This window comes from Linepithema humile, chromosome 2 (genome assembly GCF_040581485.1).
Source record: "Linepithema humile isolate Giens D197 chromosome 2, Lhum_UNIL_v1.0, whole genome shotgun sequence".
NCBI classification, from domain to species: domain Eukaryota; kingdom Metazoa; phylum Arthropoda; class Insecta; order Hymenoptera; family Formicidae; genus Linepithema; species Linepithema humile.
Genome location: NC_090129.1, coordinates 26,738,836 through 26,762,302, shown reverse-complemented (window position 1 = coordinate 26,762,302; position 23,467 = coordinate 26,738,836). Strand labels below are relative to the sequence as shown.

General features: G+C 34.2%; 2 protein-coding genes and 1 long non-coding RNA gene across 14 annotated transcripts in view; all 3 read left to right on the top strand.

The window, feature by feature from the left end:
- The first annotated feature begins 305 nt into the window (after positions 1 to 305).
- Positions 306 to 19,755, top strand: Klc (kinesin light chain). Of its 10 annotated transcripts, XM_067348914.1 has the most exons (11): positions 307 to 640; positions 745 to 904; positions 3,300 to 3,445; positions 7,069 to 7,435; positions 9,582 to 9,747; positions 10,010 to 10,725; positions 11,053 to 11,256; positions 11,353 to 11,364; positions 11,828 to 11,947; positions 12,198 to 15,513; positions 16,596 to 19,755. In XM_067348914.1, exons 3-10 carry the CDS (start codon positions 3,402 to 3,404, stop codon positions 12,348 to 12,350), a joined length of 1,782 nt encoding a protein of 593 aa, XP_067205015.1. In that variant the 5' UTR covers positions 307 to 640; positions 745 to 904; positions 3,300 to 3,401; the 3' UTR covers positions 12,351 to 15,513; positions 16,596 to 19,755. The 10 variants fall into 10 exon arrangements, with proteins under 10 accessions (XP_067205016.1, XP_067205017.1, XP_067205015.1 ...); XM_067348913.1 differs by having other exon boundaries at positions 307 to 904; XM_067348915.1 differs by lacking the exons at positions 12,198 to 15,513; positions 16,596 to 19,755 and adding an exon at positions 12,027 to 12,181 and having other exon boundaries at positions 306 to 904.
- Positions 7,444 to 9,296, top strand: LOC105667763 (uncharacterized). The gene is made up of 2 exons (XR_001099979.2): positions 7,444 to 8,332; positions 8,403 to 9,296. It is a non-coding gene; the product is annotated as an uncharacterized lncRNA (long non-coding RNA).
- An 852-nt stretch (positions 19,756 to 20,607) lies between the features above and the next one.
- The window catches only part of spri (sprint), a 125,953-nt gene continuing 123,093 nt past the window's right edge, over positions 20,608 to 23,467 (top strand). Inside the window, exon 1 of one of the 3 annotated variants that reach the window (XM_012359763.2) lies at positions 20,608 to 21,383. The gene's annotated coding sequence lies outside the window, so the exon portion shown is untranslated. The remainder of the gene's footprint in view (positions 21,384 to 23,467) is intronic. The other 2 variants (XM_012359769.2, XM_067348896.1) reach the window with 2 other exon arrangements.

The following is a 23,467-nucleotide window of genomic DNA, read 5'->3' as shown; positions in this document are numbered from 1 at the left end:
ATAAGAAGTCGATGCAGATGGCGCTGAGTTGATTGCGCTTTATAGCGTTTTCGATTATACAGGATTTGAACGACCCAGGGTTGGTTAATGACGTCATTGCAACCTCTCCACCAATGAAAGACTTGCATTTATAGTAAAATAGTGATTGATCAACCCTGGGTCGTTCAAATCCTGTATAATCGAAAACGCTATTAGTAAATTAAACACAAATCACTAGATGGCCGATGTAGTGGATAAAGTGACTTTAGGAACGCCATAACTAATGCAATGTAAAATAACCTTCATAAAGATTCGATAATTATGAAAATCAGCCCAGTTGGTTGAGAGCGCCGTCGCGATTTTGCAGTTGAGAGATTTATCGCGCGATAATTTTGCATCGCGATTTGTTTCGCTTTCTCTCGGCAACGTCTTATCTAATTTTTCACGAGTGCGTCCTCACGCCGTCTCTCAATAGCTGACGATCGTGGCGTTCTCGCCTTAGGCTCGTTTTTGCGAGATATGTGATGCTGCTGGCAGAGGCCTGAGTTTGAGCCTCGCCATCTTTGTCTATCATCGTCGTCGTCGCCGTCACAAAAACAGTCACGAGAAGTGAGACCTCGATGTTCGTCGACCGTCATCGTGTTTTCGTCGCGTGAAAATCGTGAGTTTTATTTTCCAAAATTGTATCGCTCCGGTATCAAATTTGTGCAAAGATCGATTCTACGATTTCACGCACATCTCCGGTGTTCCGGTTCGATCTACCAGAGAGACCGGTTTTTTCTTTGCCAAAGCCCTTCGCAGAATTTTACGAGGGTATCTTTGGGAAGTCTCGAAAACCTTCTTGGAACATTCGACAATATCCTTGATCCGGTGGGATGCTACATTGAGCGAGACGGTGGCAACCTTGCATGGACCATTCGCAAGAGTAAGCATAGATTGTTGCAATAGTAATCTGGATATCTCTCGAGAGTGTGTGTATTCGTTATAAAACTGATATGTGACTAGTTTCATTATGCCGTTGAATTATTTAAAACACATGTGCTATGATATTTAATTAGAATTGTTTTAATTGTTCAATTGATAAATCAGTAAATAATGCGAGTCCTCTTGTTATAACAATTTTTATGCGTTTGGAATATAGTTTGGGAATCGAAATTGCGACGAAATTGTGAATTTAATTGTCATGTGTCAATTTGAATGGGACTGTTTAGTTTATTTTCCGCTGATCAAGTTTGATCGAAGTTCATTAGAATAAATGCATTAAGATTTGCTGCGAATGTAATTTAGCTGGGTACGTGATTAGCTTAATTTATTTCCGAAGAAAGTTACCGCGGAAGCATAACGGTAGGTCAGCAACCATGACGCTGACGAATGTCGTTGTTTCGACTACCTTTTGGAGCACACTTTAGACAATCTATAAGTTGCGATAGAATTTAAAACAAAATTTAATCAATAAAAATATTAATAATTAATAACTTAACTAAACTTTTGTGTTTTTAAAATATTTACAAGAATGATATAAAAATAAGTAAATAACTAATAAACCTGAGAAAAAACACTGATTTTTAAGTGACAATAATGGAAAGCTAAATTACAATAATATGATTCGAAAACATATCTTCAATATGTAAAACAATTATATTTTTTTAAATTGATTTTGTTCACAAAATATCAGTCTTACAAGAAAAAGATCAGAATGTATAATACTATGCAAGAATTAGCACTTGACTTGATTGAGACTCTTATTGAAATCTTCGCTCAAGATGTGAGCTTAATATACATATGATTGATAACATCGATAATTGATTCCTGTTTATACATAGGCTCTTTCAAAAATCGTGATTGTTTTTTTAGTGACAAATGCTCTAGTTAATTTGAAATCAATTTTTCCTCAGTGGAAATAGAGAGAATTTATCAAACTTTTTGATTTTTAACGTTCTATTTCTTTTTGTTGTTAAGTTTCCAATCGAAAATTTATCAGATTAAAGTTGACTTGAAATTAGCTTAATGAGAATACAACTCTGTTATCTTAATGTTAGATTGTAAAATGCTTTGTATTCATCAGTTGGTTATTACTTATAAACTATTGGTGCTTCGATATTTTAGCTCAGGAAAAATCGATTTCAAATTGGTAAGAGAATCTGCCATTTACAAGTTTTTGGATATTTATATGTACATATTAATTGTACATTATCTATCTATTATCTATTGTCTATTTTACTGGATACAAAGTTTTTTTTCATTTGTTGGGATATTTAGGAAAGCAATCTTGATTATCGTGAAACTATTTCATCATACTTAAATCTTTCTCATCAGTCTCGAGCGAAAGTTAAAACTTTTTCTCCTTCTCAGTGTTAGTAACGTTATTTTGCTACTGTTTATCGTTCAAGTTAATTTTTCTCTATATGTATTTTGTATACCACCCAATATTTAGACTATACTGTATTTAAAATCATTCACTATAGTATAGTCCAATATATATATATATCGATTTCTAATTATGAATTGCATAATTAGCAAAAAGTTAGAAAATTGAAAATTGAATATAATCTAATGTGTATTATTATAACTCGGTCAATTCGATTAATTCGGAGCTGGAATTATATATTTATTATTATACATTATATATGTATATTAATATATCGTATTATATGCCACAAAAGCAGCAGGTTTGCACAGTACTGCGCACATGTACAATGCATTGTCAGATATAGTATATCACTGGCCAAACGGTCTGTCATCATGCCATGAGTCATCGAATGCCAGTCATAGTTATTAGGAAAAAAATTTGTTAAAGAATCTTTACACGAATATCGAATGTTAAATTCTCATTAGAAATCTCAGAAATCGTTTCAATTTAAATTTTTTAACGCAACGACACCCCTACGCAAGGGCGCATCGCGATTTATGCACTCTTCGTGCAGCTGCAGCGCGCATCCCCTATAATATACAAAATCATAGCGCAGGCGTTATGCTCTTTTCATCCCCACTGGTGCTCTGCACCTTTTCCATGGTAGGGATGGGCTCGCAACGGGGGTAGAGAAGCCAAGATGAACCTTCAGTGAGAGACTGAACGCGACCCCGCGTGGTGCGAACTTCGTAGCGATCGAAATTACACATACACACATACATACACACTTACACTTACACTTATACATAGCGCGCGCGCGCGCATGTGTGTGTATATATACACATGTGTGTATGTGTGTGTGTGAGCGCGCGCGCGTCTATACACATTTACGTGTAATAAATATGTAAACTAACGTACACACGCGCGCGTATTTATATGCAATCTATATTTTTGTACCGACGATGATCAGGTGACTTTTTTATATCTCAAAATACGTCCACGGGAAGAAAAGACCACCGCGCAAATATATGGTGTGAAGTCGATAGAGATCTGGCAAAGTCCACCGTTACCGATGGGTAGGACGGATATGTCAAAGACGCTCAACGCCTATAGAATGTGAGTAGACATCGTAGAAAAAGTCTATAATGTTCCTCATCAAAATTTCCATCAATAACATCCTTACAATCGCACATTTCAAGTGACAAAATGGCGTGTATTCGTGGAATCTTGATTAAAAATTGCTGATCCTGCATCTTCAAGATGCATCCCGTTAATGCTGTCATTTCGTAACAGTGTCACAAGCTAAGCTAATTTCTGTTAAATCTTTTTACTGAATTCTGTATCAGTAGAGCCATAATTAGCAGATTCCCTTGTTTTAAGATATTCTCTACTTTATCCCTTTGACGCCTACATGTATATCTACTTTGTATCAAACGCAAGAAACTAAAGCTAATGCAAGCAGACTTACCAAGCGGACTTACATAGCGCTAATGTGGGATTGGGAAAATAATTATAGCGACTGATGGAGGAATAACTTAATTTGTATGCGAATCCTTAAAATTAGATTGCATTAAGGAATGAGAAACAATCGCACTCGATTGCTACGTAGCAGATTGAGAAATTGTACAATTGTTGCCTATGCTGAACGCGAGAATCGATCGACGGCTGGCATGGTGTCGCGACGTGGTTATCACTCTCATCAATGATTAATCTAGAATCAGTTACAGATGTACGAAATTTTCACAGACATGCGTAAAGATTGAAATCGGATTTTAGAGAAATTTTCATCAATATTAGCGTACAATACTAGTTTAAACGTGAAGAATTTGCTTCGATTTGTTTTCAGCAACGTAAATCTATGCTGGAGATTTATTGAAAAGTAGATTCCTATGTTAATATTAATTAATGTTGGTGTGCAAATGATTACTAATTTTACGTATGAAAAGATATTAGACTATTTCGAATATTAAAAAATTGTTTATGTTGTCGCAAGTTCTAAAAATAATTAATTGTCTTGTGTCTGACGACACTGATCTATTTGCATTGAAGTCGAGGAAAAGAGATAAAAAATAAAAATTTTAAGAAAGTGTTTACAACGAGAAAGAAATAGATCTAAACTTTTATTTTTGATCGATAAGACTTTTGTCTTCTTGATTGATAATCTTTTGATGAATGGACTTTGGTAGAAAAACAGCTTTTTTTTTATCGATAAATAAAACGCGAGCGCCACTACATTATAGTATCGAATATTTCACGGTCTATTGCGTACTTACGTAAATACGCAATGTTACTATTAGCATTTCCCATATTCCATTTGCTTCCTCCGCATGAACCTAAACTGCGATTATGCGTTGAAAGAATTGAGAACGCGCGATTGTATATATAAATAGATTAATTAACCATTTTTATATTAGTCTAAAAATAATCTAAAATTATATTAAATCGGTTAAAAAGTTTTATCCTATCTAGTGTGCTTGCAGTAACAAAACAAAAGACGAACGAGCTCTTTTATCAGCTTAATAAATCTAGTGAGTGAGTTTTCGAGTTGTTAAAATTTATATTTTATTCTAGATTCTTTGAGATGAAAGTTTCCAAGTAGACCTAAAGAAGGAATTAAAAATGCGTATTTTTTTCTTATTTTTTATTCCTTTTATACTTTTTATTTATCAAATTAATTACAATTAATTCAAGTAAAAAATTATTATATATTAATATGAATTTGCTCACATGAGTGATTTTTTCATTCACAAGATTAATATAACACGAGTGTATCGTAAATGCGTAGGTGTAAAGATAGGAAACCAAGGGTAGTTGAAAAGCAATTATAAAGCAAGATAAAGATTATACGGAGTAAATGATTTTCTTTGCCCTTTGAGGGCTTTTCCTGTTTCCTTGCTCTTCTTGTTATCTTGTTATTCGCCGAAACTCATCATTGGAATGCTCTTTAAAGTTGCTCTAAGGTTTGAAATCACGCGATTGCTAACTTTTTCCATCTTCAATTCATATAAAGGTTCACATGCTGATGAATCGCCAATTAATTCCAGGCAGATTTTACAATCTTAGGACAGATTATTGAGAGTAATTTTCGTTGTTTCGACATTTTTTATCGCCGTTATCTCGGATGATCAGTCGCCAGAGAGATCGAAAGCAATCGGATGATGAAAGTACTGAGACAATTGATCCAATCGCCATGTTCGCTCGCGGTGCCAAGTAGTTGTTGGACGAGGTCAAGGTTTACGAATGTCTGAAAACTCGTCAAGCGTCAAGGACATCGGTAGAAATCATATAGATATCTGTTTAGATAAATATTTGACCGGAACTTTTTTTGTCTCTCGGCCATTATTTCGTGATAGACATATCGGTTCGGTATCTGAAAACCGTCAAATGACTTTCGATATATCGCCAACAAACGGAATGACGATTGTGAGGTCAGAATGAGACGATAGAGACTTCGCATGATCGGAAAACTGGCAATCGATTATTTAGTCACGCTACAGTGACAAATCAATTCCGAAAGAGAATCATTATTGTTCAAAGGTATATACGATATCATCGGAAATCAATTTTTCCATTGTAATGATGATAAATCTTTAAAAGTTATCATCTCTCGACCGACCCCTATCGATTACGCGACACCGGCATTGGATTGTTCTTCACCATCCAATTGCTAGTCGTGTTGCATCTTTACAAGCCGATTCACAAAAGAGGTGACTTTTTTACCAATTGTATTTTTTTGTATTTTTTTTTGCTTTTTTTCTAATCTAAAGAAGTGAGAAAGAAAAAAAGGCTGTTATCTATAATTTTACGAGTGCATTCCTATTCTTGCTATCACTCTTTTGCACATATTAATTTCTTTATTAAAATTTTTCCAGCATCATAGAAATTGCACAGTAATGCCATTGTAAGTAATATGGTGTAAAAGAACAATACAGAGTTGCAGAGTGATGCAAAACTGCAACTCTATTCTATAATATCTCTAATTTCTGCAATCAGATTATATTTTATTTCCTTACACTCTGTGTTATAATATTATAACTCGATTAATTTTATAACTCGATAATTTTATAGCAATATAAAAAATTAGAGATGCCTTGTTCGATAATCCGAATGATAAGAATAATAATGTACCAAAGTGTGCACCTTCGTGAATCGCTCTATATACACGTGTTCTCCCTGCATCGGAGCGACGAGAGAACGCCGCGGCGTCGCGCTGCGTCGGCGTCGAAATATTGAGCCGGTGATACCATACGTAGACCAGCACGTAGACAGCTCTAACGCAATCCTGAAGACATGGGGTAAGTTTTCTCTTCTCGTTCTGGTTCCTCGTTCCTCTTTTGCCAGTGACTCTTCTCCGATCGAGTGTCGCGATCGTGTCTTTGGAACATTATCGTTGTCATGCTCAACGGGGTCTGCGGGACCCTACACCTACATGACACGACCTTCGATGTCATTCTCAGTTCCGGAAGCGTCTCGACGCTCACCAACCATGCTGCGAAAATAACTGGGATATTCATTTTTTTTGACACTTTGTTATAAGGTATCTGCAATAAATGTACCAAGTGGAATATTTCATGATCTTCTTTAAACATCCTTCTTTAAAGATGTTAAGAAAGAACTTTAAAATGTATCAATCCAACTATTTATATTTTCCAACGAAACGCACAATGTTACAAAAAGGAATAAAAAGAACATTGTTGATTTACAAATATAAATAAACTTTTCCTTCGTTTTACTTTCAGTAAAAAGATCGAGAACATAGGCAGAATGACGGCGATGACGCAGGAGGAGATTGTGGCCGGAGCACGAACGGTCGCTCAGGGCCTGGAGGCTTTGCGTGTCGAGCACGGTGGCTTGCTACAGGGTCTGCAGTCCCAGGACGCACCGGCCGCCCGAGACAAGGCCAGTCTGCTGTCCAAGATCATCGAGATGATCGATCTGGGTCTGGGCGAGGCGCAAGTGATGCAGGCGCTAGCGAGCCACCTGCAGATGGTGGAAGCGGAGAAGCAAAAGCTGAGGACGCAGGTGAAAAGGCTGTGCCAAGAGAACGCTTGGCTCAGAGACGAGCTGGCCGGAACTCAGCAAAAGCTGCAAGCGAGTGAACAAGCTGTAAGTACTATCGACACACGTCGTTGTTAATGCATGTTAATACAGGCTCGCTAACGCAACAACTTTAGGCAATGTACATATTTATTACTTCCGAATTTTTTTACGAGAAAAATATTTTGGAGTTTTTTTTTGTCTCGGAAATTTTATTGCGTTTATACTTTCTTAGGTAATTGGAAAAGAGCAAATCTGTACAACACAGCAATATAATAAACTAATTGCTACTTTGCTTGTGGTTTTCGTATACATATGCAAATAATTCCAATTATGTGCTAACGTTACTGAATTGAATCTCGGAGAACTATAAGCGACTTGAAAGATATAGAATAAAGGCGAACAATTATGGATATCGCAAATCGTCGGTGTAGGAATAAAATAGCGATGTAATGTAAAATTAAAAATGAAAAAAAACTTGAATCTAATACTCGAGAACTTGAGAAACTTGAAATTTAAAACATACAATAGAATTGTCAATTGAGTTGCACGAAGGAAACACTAGTAGTACTACTATGTGTATGACACGAGAAAGTTGGATGGTGATTGTTGCGACACTCGGAAGCAATTTCTATGAGCGTGAAAGCTCTGATTTTTACTAGATTAAAAAGTTAAAAACTTCTTATCTGTATCGGTGAGTGTAACTAATCTTATCGGTATAGTGAGTATAAAGTGACGAGTAAAGTTTACTTTGAAGTTTATAAAACGACGTATAAAGTTTACTTTAACGATCACTTTGGCAATCATTTCAACAAGCACATTCTAAGAGAACAATGGAAGATTTAATTGTTGAAGAGAAATCGAAAGTAAAATTGGAAGATTTAAGTATTGTAGCGTTGAAAAGGTTGCTGCGCAATTGAGAATTGAATACAAATGGTGATAGGGAAACTCTCATATCCAGATTACGTAAGTAAAGTAATAAAGAAGTTAAATCAAAAGCGAATCTCTTAATTGATTGCACTAAATGTCGTTGAAGGTAAATTCATGACAGAAAGGATAGGAGGACAGGAAGGACAGAAAATTGTGGTTGAAGACAACTCAAATGGCAGAAAGGTTAATTCCGAAACAAGAAAAGAAGAGCTAAAGTTGGTGCAGCTCAACGACATGAAATGTCAGGCGTTATTACAAGAGAAATTAAACATTATATGTGAAAAGGCAAAGTTAAAATTAGAATTGGACGAAATAAAACGTGAAAACGAGTCTCTACAATTTCATATCAAGATACAAGAAAATGTGTCTTTGCAACTCAGAGCGGAGCTCGACTCTGTAAAACGCAAGATAAAATCGAACGAGTTATTAGGACCGGAAGCAAAAGATTATATTAAACAATATTTAACTGAAGAAAATGATAATATGACAATGTCATTATGTGAGAAAATTAACAACCTAATACGTGAAAAGTTAGTTGCAAAGTTAAAATTAGAAATTGGCGAAATTAAATTTTGAAAAGTAGTTTCTGCAATAAGAGCTCAACTCTGTAAAACGCGCGTAATCTGAATCTGGATTACATGGTACATCTGACCACAGAATACAACGAAGAAAAAAAGAAATTCTCATTATCATCATGCAGCAGGATCCAGATCGCAACAAAGCAAAATAATTCGAATTTAATAAGAAAACAATATATTTGATTTTTTAGAGTTGAATCCTATGAATCAACTTCATAGGATAGTTGTAAAATTTGACTTAATTTTACTTATTGCATATTACGTATCAATACAATATCGTCTGGATCAACATAATTATTTAGTGTAAAGCATAGTAAAATGTATATTTTGTTTTATTTGTAACAATGATTTATATAACATTTGAAATGTAATACAGAAATAAACGTGTCAAATAAATAGTTGCATTATCCGGAAGTCGATGTCGATATTTATTATTTGTTCTCAAGTTGCTGGGAAATGTAATTAGGTGCGTTATGACTATTAAGTTGTCACTAGAGGCACATTACAATTATGTTGCTGCATGATGTCGAGGGTCATGTTAACGGTTTTTATCATGAATAGGTGAAATTCCCGACAACAATTAACATTTCAAGAATCAAAGACAGTCTTTTCTTAATAAAACTCTTTCACTGAGCAGATAGTTTGCCCATTATTCTAGTTGGTTTTTCTGAATCAACTCGACAAGCCTGTTACATTTTCAATTGTAGGTTGCTCAATTGGAGGAAGAGAAGCGGCATCTAGACTTTATGGCCAGTATGCGGCAATATGATCCGGATCCATCGACAGAGGATGAAAATGCTAAGGATCGACCGAAGGACGACCCAGTAGTGGATCTCTTTCCCGATGATGACACGGATGATCGAAATAGTAAATGTAGGTGAATCCCTCTAGTCTTAATTGTCCAATATAATAATTTTCCAAATATATTAAAGCTCTCCAAAAAATAATCACATGTTGCTGAAGAATTAACAATAAATAAAATGATACAAGCAACTGTGGTTTAACTAAAAAAAATTCTTTAGATCTTTTATGACCTTTAAGGGTTATTAAACGTGAAATATTTTAGAATTTTATTTTAAAATTTCAAGCATCGCATAGTTGTTTTGTTAATAAGGATCTTTTATTGAATTTTTAGCCATATCTCCGACTCCGCCGTCGCAGTTTGCGCAACAAGTGAACGCCGGCTACGAGATACCGGCACGTTTGCGCACACTGCACAATCTGGTGATTCAATATGCGAGTCAAGGCCGCTACGAAGTGGCGGTCCCCCTGTGCAAACAAGCCTTAGAGGATTTGGAAAAAACCTCCGGACACGATCATCCCGACGTAGCGACCATGCTGAACATTCTCGCTCTCGTATATCGAGATCAAAACAAATATAAAGAAGCCGCGAATCTTCTGAATGACGCTCTAGCGATCCGCGAAAAGACCTTAGGTGAGAATCATCCTGCAGTGGCGGCAACGCTGAACAATCTAGCGGTGCTGTATGGAAAACGAGGGAAGTACAAGGAGGCTGAACCTCTGTGCAAGCGAGCATTGGAGATCCGTGAGAAGGTGCTAGGTCGCGACCATCCGGATGTGGCAAAGCAACTCAATAATTTAGCGCTACTGTGTCAGAACCAGGGCAAATACGAGGAGGTTGAACGTTACTATCAGCGCGCGCTCGAAATTTATGAAGCCAAATTGGGCCCGGACGATCCAAACGTCGCTAAGACGAAGAACAATCTGGCGTCCTGTTACCTAAAACAGGGAAAGTACAAAGACGCCGAGGTACTGTACAAACAAGTGCTTACCAGGGCGCACGAGAGGGAATTTGGCGCCATTGATGGCGACAACAAGCCAATCTGGCAGGTACGAAACGTTCAGCCGCTAGCATCTTAAAGTGTTGTCGAAGCTGCGAATAAGAGCTCATTTTTTCGACATTTTGCAAAAAGATCAAAATAATAAAAGTAACTGAGTAAAAGAAAAAACAAAAAACAAACGAAGAATCCAATCACGATTTATTCATCAGTAATCCCTTGATGCATAATGAAAACAAAAAATTTAAAAGTTCTCGCTTCTCTGACGCTTAATTCAATATGTCTGCAATGCGCAAACAAAAATTCTTATATTCTTGAGTTCTTGGAAAAGTTGTTGAAATATATTATCGTATAATCGAACTTTTGGTTTCCATTTTAGGTAGCTGAAGAAAGGGAAGAGAACAAGCACAGAAATAAAGAGAATACACCGTACGGCGAGTACGGTGGCTGGCACAAAGCCGCAAAAGTAGATTCTCCCACCGTCACCACCACCTTAAAGAACCTTGGTGCACTCTATCGAAGACAGGGTAAATACGAAGCCGCGGAGACGCTCGAAGACTGCGCCATGCGATCTCGAAGAGAGGTAATTATGCAAAACACTTTGCTCTTTCTTTTATTAAAGAAATATATGTGTATATTGTAAATAACTAACAATATTTCTCACGTTTCTTGCACGCAGCACGTGCAGCAAGTGAGTAAAACTATTTAATGCTAATCTAACATTTTGCAAAAAAAACTGCACTTTGCTCTTTAATCACACAAACTTTAATCGCACAGATTTTTTCTGCAGTTTAAAAAAAATATATTTTTTAGTCACTCTAATTTTAATTAAGATTAATGTTGACTGCCATGTGTAATAGTAATATACATATATTATGTGATAATAATAAAATAGAAAGAAATATCAATTAAAAGTAAGATAATTCTAAGATAATTCTGAAAGTGAGTGTATCGCTTAAAGTGTTGGCAATCAACATGTTAAATAAATTGGTTTCTGAGTGTTGAGATTGTAAAAGATTAAAGATGAAAACTTACAAGCAAATTTCATAAATTAAGATCGTTAATAATAATAGAAATAAGAAGACAAAAGGTCACAGAAATATTTGACAGTACTTTATAAATATAGTTATTTGTTTTTTCTTTTCTTTTTGCAGGCACTGGAATTGGTGAACAAGGCACGAGTGGCACAGTTGTTGGGTGACGAGAAAGGCTCTACCAGACGCGGCTCACGATCCAGTTTGGCCAATAGCGAGCACGAACAGAGTCACGAGGAGGTGAGTCTACTTTTCACTCTTCTATTTGTCATTTTGACGTACAATTTAGCCGTACGCACTTTTGCATGCCATGTTGTAGCTGACACGAACACTCATAGTCGTCTACTATCCTTTTCTTCTTTCTTTTTGTTCTTTTTTTCGTTCCGTCCCGTCGTCCGTCACGTCCGGCACAACCTGACCTGATTGAATTCTGACATCTGAATCTCGTCGACGACCGCACACGCACGCACACGAACGCGATTGAACACAGGCGAACAGCTCGCTGCCGTTGGTGCAAAGGGCGCTACACGAAGGACAATCGACGACAAGCAGCGGCCAGCACCAACACGACGCTAGTCCTAACAAACCCGGTTTTAAAAACAAGATTTTCCAGGCTTTCGGCATTCATTCGTCATCTACGTAGGCTAGGCGGATCTCGTTTTCCGTTTCTCGTTAGCTTTTATTCCATCTGTATATATCGTTAGGTCCGTTCTCTTCCGCTACGCCTCTTATATCTTCTCTCGGTTTTTATCTCTCCTCTTTTTCTTCCTGTCCAATGCTTAACATTAATTTTATCTTAAATGCAGAAAATATAACATTCGACGAGAAAATATAGCGCAGGTAATGAGAACAGATCTATTCTAACGTATTGTCGTTTAACGACGATCTTTTCAGTACGACGTCACTGGGTAGATAGGTGTACTTTCTAAGGCGAACAAAGATTTCAAAGTGCACCCTTTAATCGTAACCCTTAAATCTAGCACACTTGATGATCATTTATGTCAATCTGATTTCTCGATATCTCTACTTGAGATCTCTGTAGTTGAAATATGGTGAAGCGTTTTAAAATTAAAATGCCAGATTTTAGGGTGATGCACGTATAGGGTGACGCGTGATGCACGAATATTTAGATACACAAACTTCAATATAAGATACACTTGGATCGCACTAACATCTATAAGGTTTACACACGAAAGAATGAAGCCAGGTGCAAATAGGAACGGGGAGAGCGACCATATTTCGGAAAATATTAGATGTATCAATTCTAGGTTGATTATATTGATAGATTGTAACGATCATACTATTCATCAGACTATTTTTGTTGTTAAATTTTGCGAAATATCAATTAATCATTTAACCAAGCAAGTGCATAGCGCGTGAATAAATTATACATTTTTTTTAGGATAAAATTACCACAAACCCGAAATTTGAGCCGGGGGTCCTTGTGCATACTCTAAGCATATCTTTAACCACACACACTTTTTAAAACAACTATTTCTTCGAATAACGATATCTCGATTCCTAATTTCGATATCAATTTAAACCTTCAAGTATTTTGTTCTGGAGTTTTAATATAACTTTGTATAAAAATTTTAATTAGAAAATTTATATTTTAAACTAGGATCTCCATGTACCCCCGTATCAGAGATTGGGTTTAAAAAATAACAGTGTCAGACACCGGGTTAAATAAAGTTGAAAAATTGCGTTTTTCACATATGAGATTAATGATAATGTCACGTGTACATATTTAGGATCTAGAAGAAATTCTTTATTTAACCAACAGAAGATTTCTCTTACATCGTATTCGATTTCTTTTTTTTTTTTTGTTTTTTTCTTTTAAATTTTTTATTTATTTTATTTTATTTTTTTTTATTAAGACGACGAAAGGCGGTGTTTGGAATGGCATTTCTTTTCATCCGTTTATTACAGATAAAGCTATCGAAACTTTCTTATGTGCTTTAATATTGTGATGTATGCATCATGTACAAATTGCATTTATGTGAAAAACTAATCTTCCAGTATAGACATCTACTCATGCTTGTTGATGAAATTACGATACAGTTACAAATTTATTCAACACGTTGCTTTTAATTAGAATAAAGAAGCAAATGTAATAAAATATTGATAGAAATTCAAAAGTAGGAAATTGTTTACGGAAAGACTTGAGTGGAAATTAATAGAATGCATAGTATTGTACTTTTGCTTATAAAAATCGTCATGTTTTAGAGCTCGACGTGGAATTCTTTCTTCTTTTCTTTCAAATGCTTTGAGTCTCCTTGTTTCTTTCATTCGTTCTCGCCAAAGTTCGATGAAACTATGCACATATCGTTGAAAAGTAGTACTATTGTGTAGCAGCTTTGCTTAACTATATAAGACAGTATAGATTCGCAAAGATGACGTTTGTAATTTGCCGAAGAGAGTAGTATAACACAAGATATATTAATAACTAAGTAATCTCCATAAATAAAGAAAGGAGATATTGTTTCTGTTAAAAGTGTCACTATCAATCCAATAACAATTTTTAACGTATTTCGATTTTTATTTAGTTTGCATTTATTACAGTTATGTCCGATATATATATATATATATATATATATCGCACTATATATTAATTACAATTGCCTACAATTTAGATAAAAATTGAAATGCGTTAAAAATTATAGAAAATATATTTCGATTCTTGTTTTATTTACATAATTCAATCGACTTCGTAAGGAATTCTTCTGAATTTCCAACGCAGTGTATGTGATATATATTCTGTGTACCAACAAATACTTACGACACGTTGAAGCATACGTCAAAAACGATATGCGTTATAAATAGATATCAATTTTTCGACATTTGGGATTGGAACAAAGAAAAATGCAGCGTTTAAATTATGTTTGGAATATATCTTATGCTTACTAAGAAAAAGTAGCGTAGACAATATCTCTCATAGGATCTCAATGGTGCATGTAAAAAAAGAAAGAATTAGTGCTCCTCTTGTCGATTTTTACACTGCGAGATACCGAAAATGTGTAGCTTTGGCTGAAGAAAACAAAGTTTTATATGTTGTGTGAAACGACGCTTTTAGCATATTTTTTTAAGAGGATAACTTGTTATATAAATTAATGATTATTTTATCTTAGATTAAATTACTAATAGATACTTAATGATAAAAAAAATGATGAAGGTAGTGCCTTGAGACTTTAATAAATGATAAATAAATTATTTTCAAACGGATATTTGGAGTTTATTCGATTTTTACTCTATTTTGCGGACGTCAATTTTGTTTCAACCTTTTGACAATTTTTTATTTATAGTTTGTACGCTATGAAATGATTAGAATTACGATTAGAATTCTAAGATTACCTCGCTGCGATTCTGATTATATAAGATGTTTCAGATCGATTTTTTAACCATACATTCTGCAATCAATTTGAAGTCGATTTTTACTTTATAGAAATATGGAGAGGTACCATTAATTTTTGAATTATAGACTGAAAATGAACAACTTTCTTCTCAGATCTGGAACATCCCGTACATTCATGTATCAATTATAATTAGACATATAGAGTAAGAGCTGTAATCTACGGGATGTAATTGTAATGTATGTTGATAATGAATGGAATATCGTATGTGATTTGGCTCGCACGCAAAACCTGTGCTTAACCGCACTGTTCGTTCTCTGGATCGACTCGCGTTGTCGCTTTTGTTTCGCTTCGATTCTTGAATATATACGGAGCGAAATCCAGAGTACAAGCCGATGATGATGATAATGCAACGGAAAAAACGCCTCGTTTGTGGATGAATGGACAGACAATAAGGTACGTATTTTTTTCGTAGAACTAGAATTTTTTATTTTTACGTTATTAGTACAGAGAATGTAATGGATTGCATTGATTCTCGATGACGATCTTTTTCCTCCACTTTCCTTTTTTTTAATGTCGTGTCAATTCTGTTTCTTTTGAATGAACACAACTTGTGCTAATAGTATTGAAGGGACAAGTGGATAATTATAACATGTAATATTTCCTAAAAAAAATGTAGGAAAGATAAAGATAGTATGTTACAGCAATAGCAAGGACGAGAAAAAATTATATATCTTTTTTTACTCTTTTAACATATTTTATCTATCATCTTTATCTACTTGTCTTCTTAATTCTCATTGTTCCAAGTGATAGTTGCTCTTGCTGCAAAATCCCTGAATTATAATATTGGTAATAGCAACAAAATATGTATCATAGTGATAATTCTATTCAGTATAATAAATATAAAATTAATATTAATGATTTGTAAAATATTGAAAAAATTTGGAACTAAAATGTAAATTTGCTAATGTATGGAACTGCATGTTGGAGCAATAATTGTGCATTATAGTTATTTCCTTAATTTTTATGTGCTTGCCATGATGATAAATACAAATAGTTAATTTAATATAGTTTATTTAATATTATGCGCTTCTTCCAGCATTCATATTATTTTATATGGAACATTGTTTCTGCAAACATCTTGTGTCTTCAATCAAACTAGGATTAAAATTAATATTGATATAACAATGATAAAAATGCTGTGCAAAAGTATTTGAATTGTTTAAAGCGCAGTATTTCTGATTGAAGATGAAAGTGATACATAATACATCGTCTAAAAACTGTCAGATATTTCTTTTATACATTGACATATGTAAAAGATTAAATAAATTTTTGAAAGTTTGAATTTTTTTTTTATTACAATATACCATTTGTTCATTAAAATATTCGCTGTACAATCGAAATTTTTTCTTAAGTTATTAGATTTCTGGATTATTTTTTTTTCTAGTGCGATATCAAATAGAAACAATTGAAGATACGAGACTTTTTACATTTTGTCAGACAATCAGACTTTAAGACATGTTCTTGTTTTGTTACAGGAATGGAAGTACGCTTTTCGTGCGAAGTAAAGAGAACATCTGTTGAAGAAAATTACTCGCCTATAATGTCGACGTGCGAATTATGAGAGCTGGAATGATGGATTCCGCAACTGATTGACCAATGATGATGATGATGTCCATTATGACCGGATCGTCGTTTACGTACACAGCACACATTCCAACTGCTTCTCTCTAATGAAAAACGCATTGTATGCGAGCTAGCTCCACATTGCTGCTAGTCTCTCACGCTCGTAGCTTCATGCGGACGACTTGGATGCGGCACGCGAATTGGTCTACTGTGTTCCGAACTTGTGTTTATCTGAATGAATTTGAAAAATATCGAATAATCTGCGAATCAAAATCCAAAGGGATCACAATCGCTTAACTTTGCATATATATATATATATGATTTAATTGGGTATCATTTTTTCACAACGATCAAGCGTTATCAACTAAAACCAGATCTGATCAAGACCGAGTTGTCACGTGTTTGTGCACATTTGCGCGTCGCTTGATGTAAATGTACTCCCACGCTCTCTGCATCGATCGTTTAAGTTATTAGCGTAATCGTCAACACTCATTATATTTGCATGCAAACATTTTTAACGACGGTTACGTTACAAATTTCTGAAACAGGAGATATCTTTTTTTTCGATGACAAAAAAATTTTTTCCAAGTCGTCTTAAAAGAGTGCATCTTTCAAGATATGTATTTCTTAAAAATAAGTTTATCAAATTTCTTGGGATCTTTCCCGTGGAATCCACTGGATAGCGTAGCGTTTTTTAAAGTTTCCACAATGCAAAAATTATGACCGTATAATATCGTTTTTTAAATTTCAGAAATATGGATTCTGCAAATAAGTTCTTCAATTTGGAACATATAGTAGAAAAAGGATTAATATTGGAGCCAAGCAGCGTTATTATAGTCATAACTGTGAGTGCGGAAATTCTTTATTTATTTATCAGGCAACTAAAAGATGTGATACGTTTGATTAGTCAACGGATAGAATCTTGGAGCCAAAGATTGTAATACTTTTCTTCAACTTTCGGAATGCACAAATATCGGGAGATCATCCTCGAGATAAAAATATTGTTATAGTTGAAGCATTTAGGAAACATATTGAATGCGTTTCGAAAGTTATTGAAAGAAAAATGTTTCAATCTTTTTTTCACCGCTTACCTATATTTAAGAGTTCTAGATACCAAGAAAAAGAAATGGTGTTTTATTATTTATCGTATCTACTGAATGGATATTATCACGCGTCTCATTATTTTTGAATCTCGATCGATTCGTAATTGGGAACAGTAATTGACGCAATGATTATTTTTTCTTGAAATCTATTTAGAATTTTAAATGAAAAAAGCATGTTGTTACATTATTTATCATTCTACTACAAGTATCGTCTTCGTGAAACTCGGAGGACATAATATACGAAAAACTTAAGCACAGTAATTATTAATCAATCGCAGTTGAATATTCTTCTTAATCTAATTTATTATATTTGAGAATGCCTGATCGAGATTGATCAAATCGTTTGCTTATTTATTGCTTGAGTTTTTTTCTGTCTATAGTTTTCTAAATTATATTTTACAATGAAAATTTATTCTCAAAAGTTATATATTCTCAGAAAATTTAAGTTTGAATATCTGCTATGTGATTAAGGATTATATACGCTATGCTATAATAATTAAAATTATGTTCGGTCGTGGAACTACGAAATTTGGTTGAAATTGCGTTTTAATATTAAATTGATACGTTCGATTTGCGAGCCTCGCAATTCAACGCGTGAAGAATAGAAAAATGTCAAATTTATACTTCGAAATATTGAATTTTTTAGAAATTGTTATTTTCTACCTTATCACTTTCGATATTCTGGATCATCACTCTCTTTCTATCTTCTTGATATTTTTCAATATTCCACAACGTGTCTGAGAACTTTAAAGGCCTAGACTCTTTTTTGATTTTACCGCATTTTGTGGATATTAATTGTCAGCAAGTATCAGGAAATCTTACAGACTTGGTGGAATTTTCTAGACCTATTTAAAAAAAGTATTTTTCAACTCTTAATAATAATAGATGAAAATCAGTTTCTAAATGTTTATTTTTAATAAAATTTAAAAAAATTTAAGTCACGTATGTTCCACGATATATTTATGATACTTGCTGAAGATCGAATGTTTCTTGCTAGTAAGACTCGCAATTACTTTTTAACGGAACTATGAATTTTCAATTAAAATGTCAAAACATCGATCCTAAAACAAATTCAGCTTAGAAAATAATTTAATAGGAATTTTTGTTTTATTTATTTTTTTAGATTTATATAATTTTATGATTAAACAATGTCGAGAAATGCATTTGTACATACATATATACACAATTTCACATACATGAAATTTGATTTATGAACTGATATAAAGCAATAATTTCTTTTTGTAACACGTTTAGAGTGTAATTGTTTGCGAAAGAAATTGATAAAATAAATCGAATAAAATAAAGTCTCATTGTGATAAGCGAGTCATGTATCTAACTTACTGAAATGCAAACAGAATAAAAAATCCGCGTTGGATTTGGAGAGCAAAAATGTGATTTGTTATATTTCATTATAATTATTAAATAAACATTTGTGATTTATGTAATTTCGTATCTGCATTAAGATTATCATACAAAATAATCGATTTAATTAAAAAATAGAATCAATTTTGCTCAACCAGTATTACCAGATTTCTGCACAATATTTCTCTTCATTTTTTTTAAATATAAAACAGTAGCGGATAATCCTTTCTTTTTCTCTAGAAGTAAAACGAGAGAGAGAAAGAGAAAGGAAGAAATGCGAACAATCGTTCTGTCGCGAGAGAACGCAGTCTAAAGTTAATATCACTATCATCTATATCATATGAAGAATTTTTCTAAAATAATGATGCTTTTGTATTCGGCGTGAATGGTGCGACGAGATAGTCCAATAATGTTCAAAAAGTATAATATATTATCAGCTCACACACGAATGGATATGTAGGTTACCGTTTCATCATATATGCGATGTTGCATAACATTAGTGGAGCTTTCGAAGCGTACTGTAGCTCTCAGGTGCAAATATATTGTTATTTAATGACGTACATGTATATGTATAAGCTTTGGTTTATAATAAATATTTCCACTTGTACTTGACGGTTTCTTCAATATATTCTTCAATTGACGCAAAATCGCAAAAACAATAAGTTTTATAATTTATAATGTAAGTGAAACCGGAATGTAAAATTTCATCCGGAAGAATATTCACGTGCTCTATTAAATGGAGAAAGTAATCCGCGGGGTTAATGATGCTATTTCTGTGACTGGATATGCAAATAAGGTTCGAGTACATTGAGCTCACAAATGGTTTAAGTTATTTGTGTCGTTAAAAGTGTGATTATAAACAGCCATGATGAACCAGATATAGAATATTAACAATATGCAGTAGCGGCTACGCTAGACTGTTCAATGACAGCAGCTTGAATACAATAGAAAGAAATAAAGCTGCTAAAATTAGACACGTTACATTATTCTTTTATGAAACATGCCGTTTATAAAATAGTATTGGAAAACGATGATAACTACAAATATCCAAAAATGAAGTTTTCGATACTCTCTCTTTATCCATCACATTGGTATAAGTATAAGCGATTAATTTAAACGAAATTGGACGGAATTAGCATGGATATATACCACCAATCATGATATAGATAAACGGAGATGTGACTACGTAGTAGTCATTTAATAAAATTGACGCAAGATGTCGCGACAACCATGATATTGCAATTTTCGCGGCATTTTTACGACATTTTCGCGGGCTATTCGCTATGGCGGACAGTGTAGCTAGAATCTTGTGTGAGAAGGTGTTTGCATCCCGAGCAATCACCAAACATCACTGATGGAGAAGGTGAGCCTGTTCAATCAGTAATGTAAGAAATGATGACGCATTCACCGAGATTCGTATGTATATGCGCGCTTCGTGAAGCACGTACGAGGTTCTCTCTCGATGTGTCATTCCTTATGAATAACATTATACGTCATTCCTTCCACTGCAGCTTTATATTGCTCACGTCTCATTTCTGGCATCACTGCTCCAGTCCGTGGAATTCGTGTTGATCGTGCAACAAGTATTGCGTACCGTTGCGTTTTTCGCGTACGTTTGGTATCGATAAACAGCTGCGTCTGTTGATAGTGTGGTGTGTTGCTTCTTATGTGTTGGACGTATCTCGGAATTTCGGAAAAGAATTTGCAACTCCAGACACATGGGCGCTGTTAATAATTTTTCTTTCGGGTTTAATTTTTAACTCACAATTTATAGATTAGCACGGATATACATCTCAAACTGTAATATCGATAAACGAATGTGACTACGTACTAGTCACTTGATAAAGTTGACGCAAGATGTCGCCACAACTATGATATTGCGATTTTCGCGGGTTATTCATTATGGCGGATAATGTAACTAGAATGCAGACGTCTCTTGCGCAAGAGGCGTCTGCATTCTGGCATCATTAATGGCGGAGGCGAGTCTCTTCGATCCGTGGAGTTCGTGTTGATCGTGCAACAGGTGTTGCGTACCGTTGTGTTTTTCGCGTACGTTTGGTGTCGATAAGCAGTCGCGTCTGCTGATAGTGCGGTGTGCGTGTGTTGCTTCTTGTGTGTTCGACGTATCTCAGAGTTTCGGAGAAGGATCGACAACTGCAGACACATGGGCGCCGAGAATTTTTCTTCCGGGTCCCTCGTCTTCGCGGGAAAGAAGTGTGATTGCGCGCCGCGTAGGTGAGTACGATATCATTTTTCGTAAGCATGTCTGCAGCCAGAATCGAGCAGCGAATGCCAAATGACAAATATTGGAACCTGAAAAACTGTATTAAATTCGAATATTTGCAATTATAATATTGCGGTTAAAGTTGATATAATGTCATGAAGAAGTTTTAACTAGAACGATTCGAAAGAGAATTTGTTTTACTAAATTGAAATATTTCATATGAAATTTGAGTCACATCATCTTAAATTTACATCGAGATAAATGAAGGGAAATCAATTTTAGATCGAAGTGTTTAATAATAGCAGTAAAAATATTCAGTAAAATTTAACTTTTTTATCGCGCGAATTAAAACGAGTAACTTGGATTGAGTGAAATTTTCGAAATAATAAGCAATCAAAACGCCTCTGCGGTCTCCGTAGGAGAACTGGTTGTGTTTTTGTGACATTCTCTTCCGAGATACGGAAGTTTCCAAGAAGTGAATCAGCTGCCGCGGCACACAGCTTCCACGAACTATTTTCTGCCTATTTTCTTATGCGTATTCGTATTCAATTGCAGCTGTAGTAATCGAGTTATCAGTTTACATACACATGGAAATACATAATAGAATTAATTATTTATGTGTATAAAAAATAAATATACAGTAATATATATTTGTTTTTAAAAAGTTACATTTTTAAGACTATTAAGATTAATAGTAAATTGATTAAAATTTGAAGTAGAATTAAAAATATTTGTAACATGATAAAAAATACTAAAACTAAATAGAATTAAGCGTATAAATTCTTTTAAGAGCTCAAATTAAAATATTATATATAAGAAAGTACAATAAAATTTGATTTAAAAATTTTAATTAAAAATGACAATTCTTAATTTACACAATACACACACACACACACGCGCGCGCGCGCGCGCACACACACACACACACACACACACACACACACACAAAGTAATAACATTGTTTAGACAATTAATAATTGTCGAGTTATAAGCAATTTATGAAAAGAATGGTTAATACCTTGCAATAGCAGGTACTTGTTAGTGCAGGTGTCGCAGATAATTAACTATGCTTCCTGGTGGTGATCGATCGATGCTCTATAATAGAGCACGTTTACTTGACTCGTGTTTAATCAACAATGAGCTTATTATATCTATTACGCATTATGGCTATTTTCTTGGAAGTTTGAATTATAGTCGCGCGTATCATCGACGCGAGTAAGCCTCAATTAACAGTATCGGTAGACGGGAGTTAATATTGCAAAAGTGAACGGTCCGGCATTCACAAAGAACTCGTTTCTGCTCGCGTAGGTGCCGTAAAAACATTAAACCTACGCGCGAGTCGCACGCATTTGGCATGTTTAGGTGATTGAACATTTGTCCGCGAGAAAACGTAGGCATCACGTGACGAAAGAAAAGGATGAAAATGAGATATAGCTTTTCATATATTCATGACATTTTGCGACTTCACCGTATAAGTACAGGGTTAACCACTGTGCAAAGTGTGCACACAAATCACCAGTTAGATTGAATTCTTTAACAATATTGAAAGTTGGTTTTTCTATGCCAATCAATCATCATTAACTAAAATTTTATAGAAATAAAGAATAAAAAACTAATAATTCAATTAGAAGAATAGAAGATTATCTCTCGAAATATAGATGAAAATTTAATTATCTAATTGGAAAGGTAGTATAATTGTTATTATAAAATAGCGTGATTGATTTTATAATTGTTATCTAACCATGATCGTTGAATTTAAGTATTGAATTTTCAATAAAAATAAAAATTAATTATTAAAAAATTTTTAATTTTTCGTTTACCTTTAATAATTTACTCTGTATAATTTTTATTATATTATTTATTACATAATTACTGAATATTTAAAATCGATTGCCGAACGAAAAATCAATACCGGTAGACTCATCTGGATAAGATAAAATTATCTCCGACCTACCTGAGTCGTTGACACTACACTAGACTATACAAATATTTCGTTGTTATCAAACGCGTAACCAGAGATAAGACAACGTGACGACGTCACAAAGATGTTACTGTATGATTCTAAAATAAAATTATAACTATCTAATGAAATGAT

Bases quoted from the DNA above. Each gene is read 5' to 3' on its own strand.
- Klc (XM_067348914.1), top strand. From the start codon at position 3,402: ATGGGTAGGACGGATATGTCAAAGACGCTCAACGCCTATAGAAT. The intron at 3,446-7,068 runs GTGAGTAGACAT...TTTTACTTTCAG, and splicing joins ACGCTCAACGCCTATAGAAT to TAAAAAGATCGAGAACATAG. The intron at 7,436-9,581 runs GTAAGTACTATC...TTTCAATTGTAG, and splicing joins TGCAAGCGAGTGAACAAGCT to GTTGCTCAATTGGAGGAAGA.